This window comes from Ixodes scapularis, unplaced genomic scaffold (genome assembly GCF_016920785.2).
Source record: "Ixodes scapularis isolate PalLabHiFi unplaced genomic scaffold, ASM1692078v2 PGA_scaffold4__175_contigs__length_147842914, whole genome shotgun sequence".
Classification (NCBI taxonomy): Eukaryota; Metazoa; Arthropoda; class Arachnida; order Ixodida; family Ixodidae; genus Ixodes; species Ixodes scapularis.
Genome location: NW_024609879.1, coordinates 102,571,292 through 102,583,623, shown reverse-complemented (window position 1 = coordinate 102,583,623; position 12,332 = coordinate 102,571,292). Strand labels below are relative to the sequence as shown.

The 12,332-nt window shown below is 46.1% G+C and overlaps 1 protein-coding gene across 1 annotated transcript in view; it reads left to right on the top strand.

The window, feature by feature from the left end:
• LOC115328226 (venom metalloproteinase antarease-like TtrivMP_A) overlaps positions 1–12,332 on the top strand; it is a 57,059-nt gene that overhangs the window by 43,331 nt on the left and 1,396 nt on the right. The window contains exons 11-13 of the mRNA XM_029989438.2: positions 433–570; positions 2,911–3,046; positions 3,860–3,964. Of these exons, the coding sequence (XP_029845298.2) occupies positions 433–570; positions 2,911–3,046; positions 3,860–3,964 (379 nt within the window). The remainder of the gene's footprint in view (positions 1–432; positions 571–2,910; positions 3,047–3,859; positions 3,965–12,332) is intronic.

Sequence of the window (12,332 nt, the reverse complement as noted above, 5' to 3'; positions counted from 1 at the left end):
CAATATTATTGATGACGAATATTCGCTACTGCTTCAAAAACCGACACATTAAGAGTAATGAGAAAGTAGCAAGTTCAAAAACTTTCAACCGGGATGTTGACTGAAGCGGTTTAAAAGAGTGTCGCAAGTTGTCGGCAAGTAACGAATAACGCGAGGGATCAGATCTGATGATGTTGCAATTAATGCAAAGGTGTAAGCGAGCTGCACAAAAATAATGATGATAATAATCCCTGCAAAGTGAAAACAAGGGGGACAAAGGACAAATGAAAACCTAGCTGCGTATGGAGATTTGTGTTTGTCCTTTGTTCCCCTTCTTCAAGAGTTATTATCATCGTTATCAGATCTCTGTATTGCTTGTATAAGATTATTAAGGATAATATTAGTCGCAAAATAAAAAAACTTGTGACGTCCTTTAATTCAACCCACTTTTAGATGTGGCAGCCGCCATGATGGACAGTCTCCGAATACTTGTGATCCTGGTCAGGGAAACATTATGAGCCCTATCGGACGCGGCTTGCAAAACTCCGAATTTTCGGAATGTTCAAAACAAGCGATTGCAAATTTTATGAGGTGAGTATTCAATAGATATGTAGTAACTATCGTACTTAATTTGCCTGTTTGCGTGATGATGCTGGTAAGTGTTTAGAGCCTTGATTTACAAATTAGCTATTTAGAATTACGCATCAAAAAATTGTAATATCACCTTCACAAGTCCTCACAACTCGATAGCTGCTGCGCTTTCTGACGTATACCCAGTTCTTTTTTTTCTGTATTCATCAAACGTCCGCAGCGCCTGTATATAAGCATTATTGCGGGGTCACCATGTTTTATAACAAAGATGCCCAGTCTCGAGACACACCACGTCTGCCGGTAGTGACAGGGGGTAGAAGCTGAGCTAGTTGGTGGTACATATTACAACGGTTAAACCAGCTGAACTACGAAATTAGGGAGAAAGGAGTAAAGACAGGTGATCGCTGGACTACCAACTATTTAATACAGATTCTTCGTTTTCCTCTCATTGTCTACTGGCGTTGTGGCTACCTTCTCTTCTTCCTACTTGATTTTTTTGTTCCATCTCGGATACTGGTTTTCCGGAGGAATCTTTTTTCGCTTTCCTGTAGCGCAATAGATGGTGTACTAACGCAATTTTCTTCTTTATCTTCTATGGCCAAGGCCTCAAGTATTTCACGGGCGAGCTGGTCTTTGTGGTGAGCTAATATGGTACCCAGGTCGAGCTTAGCCTCGCACGTGCATGCTCGACAATGAGCGGCTAAATGCCCCGGCCCTGTTAGGGCTCTTATGCTTGCTGCATGCTCACGTGCTGCATGTTTGCTGCATGCTCACCAGCGATCACCTGTCTTTACTCCTTTCTCCCTAATTTCGTAGTTCAGCTGGTTTAACCGTTGTAATATGCCGGTAGTGAGTTCCATTCCATGATGGTCCGCAAAAAAAAACGTGAAAATTATAATCTACAGAAATATTGCTGCGTGCGAAGCAAGTAGGCGGCGCGCTTGGATTCCTCGAAGGTGGCCGCGGTTCGAATGTTGCCACCGCTTGTCGGTTTCTTTCTTGACGCAAGTAGAAGATTCTATAGAACGTTGGAGGGCCGCGTAGGCTTGTTCATGTTCGGGATGTATACTTCGAGAACGAACGAGGTAGAATGTTCTAGGCTCCCAGGGGAGTCTCAAATGAGGCCGCGCCGCGCCGAACAGAGTCACTCTCGCCCCAGCGCTCGATCCTGCTGTTTCGCCGATATCGACGCCTGCGACGCTAGCCTTCTTTTATTTGGTATTGGGCACAAGTTCGCCCCATTAAACGTTTAGTTTTCTTCGGTGATTCATCGCCTCATCAAATGTCATGCGTAAAAATATGAAATAAGAAAATGATAAAAATCCACTGACTACCTAAACAGCATTGCGATCCAACCGTTGGGTTTCATACGGTTGTACTCAGATCCGCACTATGGGAACATCATACTTGTAAACCATAAAATAAGGAAAATAAAGATAAAAAAAAAACGGACGAAGATAACAAGCTTTAAGATCTCAAGCTTTGAAAGCTCAGGATCTCAATGCTAGTTATTAAAGGGGCGATGCAACAATTCTTGTACTTTCCGCAAATACCGCTTAGAACGGATCCCTGTCGTTAATGACCTATGAAACACGCGTTCTTTTTTCACCCCACGCAATAGAAGTCTCAGAAAAAAAAAATAAAGAAAAACGAGCAGCGTTCGCCCCCTCAACTCACGGCCAGAACAAGCGGCCAAGTGATCTGGAGCCGATTATATGCCGCCAATGTTGATGATAGCCACGCGCTGGGGTTGGCAGAGCGCAGGACACGCGCTGAGTTCCAGACATTGTTATGGCTCGGCTATTGTCGTCGTTGCAGCGATTGGACACGGGCCACTACCCGAATGCTTCTCGAGCTATTAATTATCACGAGCCCAAATCGAGTGCCCACGCAATGCTCGGGTCCAATCTAAGAACCGCATTCAAATATCGTCATTAGGGTGTACTGTGATCTCCACGTTACGTCATCAAACTTTGCAAAGGAGAGATTGAAGGAAAATGATCGCTTTTGTCCTTGAAATTACACCGCAACAAAGGAGTTTCGTGGCCAGCGGCGTTGCGTGCGAGTATCCTTTAGTCCCATTAGTGCCAGTAAGCTCGTGTAAAGTTAAAAACATTCCAATTGAATATCGTTGTACCGCTCCTTTCATTTACACCTTGAAAGCAATAATTGTTGTCGTTTATCCTAAACATTTTTTCTTTGAGCGTTACAGATGTATCTGTATTGTAGGCAGCATCGGCGTTTGCAGTAGTTTGCTTTGTAAAATACTGGGTACAGTTCAATAATTTTCATGAAGACAATTAAGTTGTCGCTGTTATTTCATAAACCAACTTTGTATAGAAACCTGTCGGCAGACTGCATTGACGTTGCATCGGATGTGAATCTTCTGAAGAACGCCACAAAGCTTCCAGGAATCAAAATTAACGCGACGGTTTTATGCCAGAGGCTCTACCCGAATGCAGAATACATTCCGCAGGTAAGACACACACCACGAGGAAACCTGTATTCTTGTTTCTTCCTCTTTGAGTGCACGAAACACGGATTTGAATTTCCAGGGTGGAATACGATTGTTCCCAGTAGTTGAATTGAATTACTGAGGCTTCTATCCCCCGTAATTTGCAACAAGTAAATACATACAATTGTAAAAAAAAAGACATACACAAAAAATCTGGCAGTAATGCGTACTAAATATCCACATTTCTGTAAAAAAAAAAAAAAAAAAAAATTTAGAACCTACTCAACAAAAAACCACCGTAGATTTTTTAATAAAAAAATAAAATAAAAACTTTGGACACAAAAGAATTACTGGGCATTCACTGTAAAAAATGTCAAGTCATGTTTAAGAGATCATTTCTAAATTGACGATAAATATTTGGCTCACCATATATGGTGAGCCAAATATTTATTGTGAATTGACCGTTTCCGCGCCTCTATAGAGGCGCGGAAACGGTCAACTCTACGCTGGGGCACAAAAATACAGTTCAGATATGTTAGCACGAAAAAACAATAATATATCAATATTTCTAAATAAATGAACTACGGAACAAAAATTTCAATCCTAAAACAAAACAAAAAAACGGGGAAAGGAATTTTTTTGTTTTTGACTATTTCTTTTCTCAGTCGCGGATTATTTAAAGAGGTATTTACAAATTCAACTTAGATACAGTTTTATTGCATCAAACGCTATAGAAGGGCGCCATATAAATAAGTGAAAACATTTTTCTCAAGACCAATTTTTAACCTGTAAATAAAAACGTCCAAAACGTTTTTCCTTTTTCTACTTTTACAGGACAACTCGTATTTTCCCGATTGTCGAGTATATTGCTTCGATCCTGAGGTCAATAACTACGTTTACGACGCCTTAATAGATGGAATGAAGTGTGGAGAAGGGAAGGTAAGCACGCATTTGGTGACCGTAGAATAAGGATCTTTGGCCCTCATGTGAGGCGAGGCACACTCTGGTTAGGTCTAGGTACAGCTGTGTGTTTTCATGATTTCAAAAGGGCAATCTGGGCCTGTTTGCTCAAAGCGCGGTTAAGCGCTAACTCAAAGACTGCTGTGTCGAAGTATTGGGGAATTGTAGTAGACCGTTCCCGCAGCCCGCTAAGCACCCGGATAGCGCTCCGTAATCCGCCACAAGACCTTGAACTATGCAGACAAGGCTGGGAGCGCGCATGCGCAGCTGCGGCGTTTTCTTCGGGGATACCGTAGCGGAGGAGAAAAACGATCTACTACAATTCCCTATTGATTCCCTAGGTTTCTCTCGGTAGGCTTTCTTTTGAGAGGGACTCCGGTACTTGAAAAATCCCTCTCCTAAATACCGCGGCTATCCACGGTATTTAGGAGAGGGATTTTGAAATCACGTGACTGGCTCGATAGGGATGCGGGGAAACATGGCGGTGCCCCGGTGAGTGAGCGCCGCTCGCTTTTGAAAGTAATATGTCGCTGTAGCTGCAATATCTTGCGCGTTAGTCAGCAACGAATGGTACAGGGGGCTTTCGCTTTGCCTTACCTCACTTAAATCGCAAAGCATGAGCAATGACCTCGCCGCATTTTTTAGATAGTCTCTCGATTCTGGGCATTCCTAGGCCTAAAGGAACGCGATAATTGTCGGCATGGCAACGTCCTTAAAAAGTGGATTGCCTTGACACAATGGGCCGGGTATTGATAGCACACAAAAGCAGACAGCGTCCTAATAGACCTTTTTCTCAATCTCCCAAGCACCGAGGTGCATGCTGCGATTGTAGTTACACGCGTTGCACGTGCTGGCGTCTGCAGTAGTAATTATTCTAAAGCAAAAAGCCTAAAACAAATTTTGCCTTGCCACGCGTTCGTCAAAGCCTTATTATGATTATTTACTTCCAATCTTTTATAAGAGGAAGGCCAGCGCGCGCGGACCGTGAAATTACACTTCCAACGTTTTCCTCGATGCTTGGGAAATTTACTAATAGGTCTATTTTCACTGGAGCCAAATTACATGTTTTTCAGTTTATGATGGTGTTATATACAGTTCTTACGTGCTGGCCAACCATGCTGCCGGTGTACAGCCCGCCTTTCACTGGTCACTTCTTCCTTAATATTTCTAGGACTCAACTTCGTCGTCCTCTTTCGAACTTGGAAGGAAATTTCAACGAGGCTTGTTTTCAATTCAGACAGCCAAGCGTTTATAAATTTTCCAATCAAGGGTGACTTTAGTTTTACCCTACCCAATATCTGTACCACGAGCAACAAAAAATTTGTCTGCTCAAATGTATGCCGCGCTGCGTCGCGAGAACCCGTTAGCGCGCATTGTTGAGTCCCCCCTTTTTTGGGATCTTTTTCCACGAAAGCCACTTATATTCGCTACAACCAGTAAGTGACACTAGCTATCACCCTATAATAAAACGCGGAGCTATTGCTCATCCAGCTCTCGTCAAACTTGGCTAGGTACTTGTAGTTACCTACTAGGGTAGGACGGTTAACTTTTACCCGAGGTTAAAGTTAACCGGCTCCGAGTGAACGGGCCGTGAAGACAAACACCAATGCGATCGCGAACGTGGGAACTGCGTACGCCGCAGCCATTTTGTTAAACGAAGCGACGGGGCCATGCGTGGCCCCCTGCACCGCTACCGAGCCATTCACGTGAGTTCAAAATCCCTCGCCTAGGTGCTGCGGCTAACTTTAGCCGCGGTTAGCGCTTAACGGCGCTTCGAGCAAACGGGCCCTGGCGTTGAGATGTTGACTTCGTATGGCGTCGTTTATATACTGCTGCGACTAATGTTCTTGACCCTAGCTTCAACAAACGGAAGTATTTTCAGCTTTTCATGCTACCTGAACTCCCGTTTGTTTTGTTTTTTAACAGGGGGCATTGTACGGTCTTAAAGTGTCCCTGAATTTTATCCAGCCAGCAGAGGTAACTTAAGATACCCAAAGTTTCAAACATTTTTTTAAAGTATGACGTATTGTAAGTGGCACTAGTCAGAATGCTCCTATATCTTCCTTAATTGTTCGTGTTCTGAGTTTGCTGTCGCAGCGTTCTTTTCTGTCTATATCTCCGTACATCACGGCAAGGCACACAGGACAACACTCACAGGTTGTCCTTTAGCCAGTTCATTATTTGAGAAGGACGATTGACGTCGGTACGCTCCAGTGACAAAAACATTAGACGCCTTTTCTCCACTGAGACCACATGGTTGTACTCGAAGCAATCTAGAGCCCTGCTCTCCCGCAAGGTACCCGGGGAGCAAGTCGTCTGCTTTTTGCGCGAAGGTTGCAGTGACGTCAGAACGACGCTGAGTTCTGATTGGCCTTGATTGGAAGAATAGTGGGTACACCTCAACGCTAGAAGGTTGCAGTGACGTCAGAACGACGCTGAGTTCTGATTGGCCTTGATTGGAAGAATAGTGGGTACTCCTCAACGCTAGAAGGTTGCAGTGACATCAGAACGACGCTGAGTTCTGATTGGCCTTGATTGGAAGAATAGTGGGTACACCTCAACGCTAGAAGGTTGCAGTGACGTCAGAACGACGCTGAGTTCTGATTGGCCTTGATTGGAAGAATAGTGGGTACACCTCAACGCTAGAAGGTTGCAGTGACATCAGAACGACGCTGAGTTCTGATTGGCCTTGATTGGAAGAATAGTGGGTACACCTCAACGCTAGAAGGTTGCAGTGACGTCAGAACGACGCTGAGTTCTGATTGGCCTTGATTGGAAGAATAGTGGGTACACCTCAACGCTAGAAGGTTGCAGTGACGTCAGAACGACGCTGAGTTCTGATTGGCCTTGATTGGAAGAATAGTGGGTACACCTCAACGCTAGAAGGTTGCAGTGACGTCAGAACGACGCTGAGTTCTGATTGGCCTTGATTGGAAGAATAGTGGGTACACCTCAACGCTAGAAGGTTGCAGTGACATCAGAACGACGCTGAGTTCTGATTGGCCTTGATTGGAAGAATAGTGGGTACACCTCAACGCTAGAAGGTTGCAGTGACGTCAGAACGACGCTGAGTTCTGATTGGCCTTGATTGGAAGAATAGTGGGTACACCTCAACGCTAGAAGGTTACAGTGACGTCAGAACGACGCTGAGTTCTGATTGGCCTTGATTGAAAGAATAGTGGGTACACCTCAACGCTAGAAGGTTGCAGTGACGTTAGAACGACGCTGAGCTCTGTTTGGCCTTGATTGGAAGAATAGTGGGTACACCTCAACGCTAGAAGTTTGCAGTGACATCAGAACGACGCTGAGTTCTGATTGGCCTTGATTGGAAGAATAGTGGGTACACCTCAACGCTAGAAGGTTGCAGTGACGTCAGAACGACGCTGAGTTCTGATTGGCCTTGATTGGAAGAATAGTGGGTACACCTCAACGCTAGAAGGTTGCAGTGACGTCAGAACGACGCTGAGTTCTGATTGGCCTTGATTGGAAGAATAGTGGGTACACCTCAACGCTAGAAGGTTGCAGTGACGTTAGAACGACGCTGAGTTCTGATTGGCCTTGATTGGAAGAATAGTGGGTACTCCTCAATGCTAGAAGGTTGCAGTGACGTCAGAACGACGCTGAGTTCTGATTGGCCTTGATTGGAAGAATAGTGGGTACACCTCAACGCTAAAAGGTTGCAGTGACGTTAGAACGACGCTGAGTTCTGATTGGCCTTGATTGGAAGAATAGTGGGTACACCTCAACGCTAGAAGGTTGCAGTGACGTCAGAACGACGCTGAGTTCTGATTGGCCTTGATTGGAAGAATAGTGGGTACACCTCAACGCTAGAAGGTTGCAGTGACGTCAGAACGACGCTGAGTTCTGATTGGCCTTGATTGGAAGAATAGTGGGTACACCTCAACGCTAGAAGGTTGCAGTGACGTCAGAACGACGCTGAGCTCTGATTGGCCTTGATTGGAAGAATAGTGGGTACACCTCAATGCTAGAAGGTTGCAGTGACGTCAGAACGACGCTGAGTTCTGATTGGCCTTGATTGGAAGAATAGTGGGTACACCTCAACGCTAAAAGGTTGCAGTGACGTTAGAACGACGCTGAGTTCTGATTGGCCTTGATTGGAAGAATAGTGGGTACACCTCAACGCTAGAAGGTTGCAGTGACGTCAGAACGACGCTGAGTTCTGATTGGCCTTGATTGGAAGAATAGTGGGTACACCTCAACGCTAGAAGGTTGCAGCGACATCAGAACGACGCTGAGTTCTGATTGGCCTTGATTGGAAGAATAGTGGGTACACCTCAACGCTAGAAGGTTGCAGTGACGTCAGAACGACGCTGAGTTCTGATTGGCCTTGATTGGAAGAATAGTGGGTACACCTCAACGCTAGAAGGTTGCAGTGACGTCAGAACGACGCTGAGCTCTGATTGGCCTTGATTGGAAGAATAGTGGGTACACCTCAACGCTAGAAGGTTGCAGTGACGTCAGAACGACGCTGAGTTCTGATTGGTCTTGATTGGAAGAATAGTGGGTACACCTCAACGCTAGATGCCTGGAGGTCTAGCACTATATTTTTCAATCAGCCAATAAGAGCTCGGCGTTCTGACATCATAGCGACCGCTTTGCAAGAAGCAGACGAACGAGTTAGTCGCTGTAATCTGCCGACCGAATGGCGAGACTGGCAATAGGTTTAGACCCTGAAAACGGACTGCGTTGTAACACTCAGTGCGACATTTCGCAGTGTTCAGTGTCACAAAGCGCTCTGTTTTCCGGGAACGCGACAGAATAGCACACGACAAAACAGCAAGCGACAACACAGCACAGTCAAAACAGCACGCGCCAAAATAGCACGCGACAAAACAGCAAAGTGACAAAACGGCACAGCGACAAAACAGCACGTGCCAAAACAGCACGGTGTCAAAACAGCACGGCGTCAAAACAGCACAACGACAAAACAGCACGCATGTAGCAACTTCGAGCGCGCTCTTCACCCCTGTCTGTGCGAATAATTTCCAACCTCCTTGACCCTTTCATTTATTGTCGCTAAGTTATAAAGGAATTTATTGCCTATTTCAGTGCTTACCAAACTCCGCAACCCGAAGACGCCCAAAAATATAAAATAGAGTGTCACGACCCCCGCTTGCGCTTTTCAAGGGGTATACAAGAGTCAGTTTCAATTATGAGTACTAGTAGCAGTCCACATAATAAAATGTATACTAGAAATCTGAAATTCATTTTAAAAAAATGATGGCAGCAATTCCTTTGTGATTCCCCACTGGACCTATAGGACCCACAGTTGGTAGTGAATCACAAGTTCTAGCACAACAGGAGTTACCGATCGGCATCCAGCGTAAAGCATTCCCGTAAGATGACAAGCGGAGAGCTTTTAACAATCCAATTGTTTGAACCTCCTTTTACAGCGAAGCTGTTATTGGTACGTTTGCCAGATTTTTCCGTAAGGTGCACGTGATGGAAACATCACGTGCACCCTATTTTCAACTATAAAAAATTACTACACTTCACTCTTACGCGCTTATTAAAACCATATACCATCATATACCTTCGACCAAAACAGTTTCTCGCTACCACCGCTAGGGGATTCTTTTGGGCTTCTGGTTGGCCAAGGGAGCATGTCCAGCCCACTTTCTGCGTCTGGTGCACGCCCTGGCTCTGCCCGCCCCTCCCTTTGACCAACCGCTCTGTATACACGGCTCTGCTGGATGTACGCGAGCAGCGATCGCCAGAGTTTGATAGCGGTCACTTTGGGGAAAAAGATGTCCGGGCAGGCCCAGGCATGCAGCGAGGTAGGCCTGAAACTCTGCTGGATGGTAGTCAAGCTGCGGGTTCGGGGTTCTAAGTATAGCGGGCAGTCCCACAGCCGGTGCCCCAGATCAGCGTTTTTATGGCACAATGCGCATGTACCAGGAAGGCTGGTGATAGCAGCACCACTGCCCTTTTTACGGTGGCTGCTGCTGTGCTGACGTAACCGCTGTAGCAGGTAAGGGGTGAGGATGGTAGAGTTGAGGAGGAGGGAGGGTGTAAGGAGGGAATTGGCGGTAGCCAAGAGGTAGGCTCTGCGGTAGTGCCGTGCCTTGAATATTTCTTCCGCTGGGTACGATGGTAGTGTACGGGACTCTACTTGTTCGTGAGAAAGGCAGACTGTACCTTCGGATCTCGCTCTGGCCTACACGGACAGTAAAAGCGCGCGTGCGAGGCGGTGAGCTTTTTCGTTGCCGGGTATTCCGGAGTGTCCAGGTACCCAGTGTATTGTGAGGTCGTGCCCGAGAGCACGTAAGTGTTTCACGGAGAGTCTGAGCTGCTCAACAGCAACGGTGGTGTGCCGAATATCTGCACAAGCCCGATGTGCAACTTGCGAATCTGTAAAGAGGTGGAAATGGGTCTTGGTGTTGCTGTTATTGGACAAATCGTTTCCGAATCGAACATAATCAATGATAGCCTGCATTTCTGCTTGCGTGCTGTGAACAGGTTCCGTTGTGGCATGATACAGTCGCCCCTGAGTTGACGTAGTGGTTTCAACCCAAGCCGTGGCAAAATCCGTTCCATCTTGAGGACAAGCGGCGTCCTTGTAGACGATGCGGATATCTTCTTTCAGGCAGGCGGTTTGGGTCCACTTGATATGTCTCTTGACGAATGTTCGTCTTCGTTCTACTTGCTCGGGGGGCATATGCTGTGGCAGCGGTGTGGAATCGGTGAGCATGATGTACTCCCAGGGCGGCGACAGTTGTGGGAGGTTTGGAAGGTTTTTAATGTCATGTCCAAGCGTGGCTAGTGTGTGTCTGCCCGCGTGCGTGGATCGAGGCGGATTTCTTGTGTGTGAAGATGTGTCTCAAGAAACTCTGTGAGGTCATTAATGCCACTGCAGCTTTTCAGAGCTGCTAGCGGTGTGTAACGAGGGAGCCCAGTGGTTATTCGCCTTGCCTCGTGGTGGAGGCGCTCTAGGGCTTGAAGCTGCGTCCGGGTGACGGGGTGGTATGGCAAACCATACATCCCTTTAGCGTGAATAAAGGAGGTGAAAAACTGGCGAAGTTCCCGTTCTTTTACCCCCCTGGTACGGTCTGAGATTCTGCGCAGGACGTGCAGAACCTGTTTAGTGGTTGCGACAGTACTCTTATACCAGGAGTTTGCTTTGCATTTTTCGTCGATGAACATCCCGAGCAATCGGATGGAGACTTTGCGAGGGATGGGCTGCTCACCGATTGATAAGCTGATGTTGTCTTTGTCGGCTTCCATGGCTTTGGTATGTCTGCCCCATAAACCACGACGAACTCAGTTTTGTCTGGTGCCGTAGTCAAACCCCCTTCGAATAAGTATGCATGTATGGTGTCGAGTGCCGCTTGGAGGGCTTTTTCTTGTTTGCCTAAGCATTTCGTGTGGGTCCACACTGAGACATCGCATGCGTATATGGCGTGTTCGATATTCGGAATAGTTGCCAGCCTTGACGGTAGTTGGAACATTGCTATGTTAAGCAACGTGGGGGCTATCACGGATCCCTGGGAGACACCGACCCCGAGGTGGTGGGTGCTGCTGGTTTCTTGCCCGATTTGCACTTGGAATGATCTGTTCTCTAGGAAAGCAGCAATAAAGTTGTATAGATATTTTCTTTCAATCCGAGATCACGAGCTTTGGCGAGGACCGTGTCATGAGGAACGCCGTCGAAGGCTTTTCGGGTGTCCACTGCCACCACGATTCTGGGGTGTGGGGAAGATTTGTCCAGGACAGTTTCTTTGAGGCGAAGAAGGATTTAGGATTTAGGAAGTTAAAAAACTTGGTATCTCTGCGGTGGCGTTGGCGAAAACAAAGCACGGGTCGCAGCTTAACTTTGAACTGGAACTGAGAATTGCACGGTTAAAACACGCCTCGTTTTTAACAAGTTTTGCTATCCAAACAACCTCGCTTTAGTCATTAGTAAAAATAATTCCTGCTCGCATGTGTTTTTTTTTTTTTTATGGTTTTTAGCTTGGCTCATTTACTCGAATTTTATTACCTCTCAAATGAAATTTGAGCGTTCCTTTTGAGTATTAGCTTGACCAGAAATTTGCGACAGGCGCCTCTGTAGTTCACTTACCTGTCTCCACGTGGCGTATTCGCCTTTAACTTTTACGCCGTGTGCAAATATCCGCCAAAGCGGACTGTGTGCCGTGAGAAAAAGAAACAGTATTTCTTCAAAGATAAAAAAAAGGATGAGATAACGAGCGTCTTGCGGTTGAAACATAGTGATTACTTTGTCATTCTCCGTTATCATTTCATGGCGATATGCGTCTAAAGAATAAAATCGGAACTTCTAAATATTATCGCAGAATTTATCGCACGCATTTCTAAAGTTCTTATAATT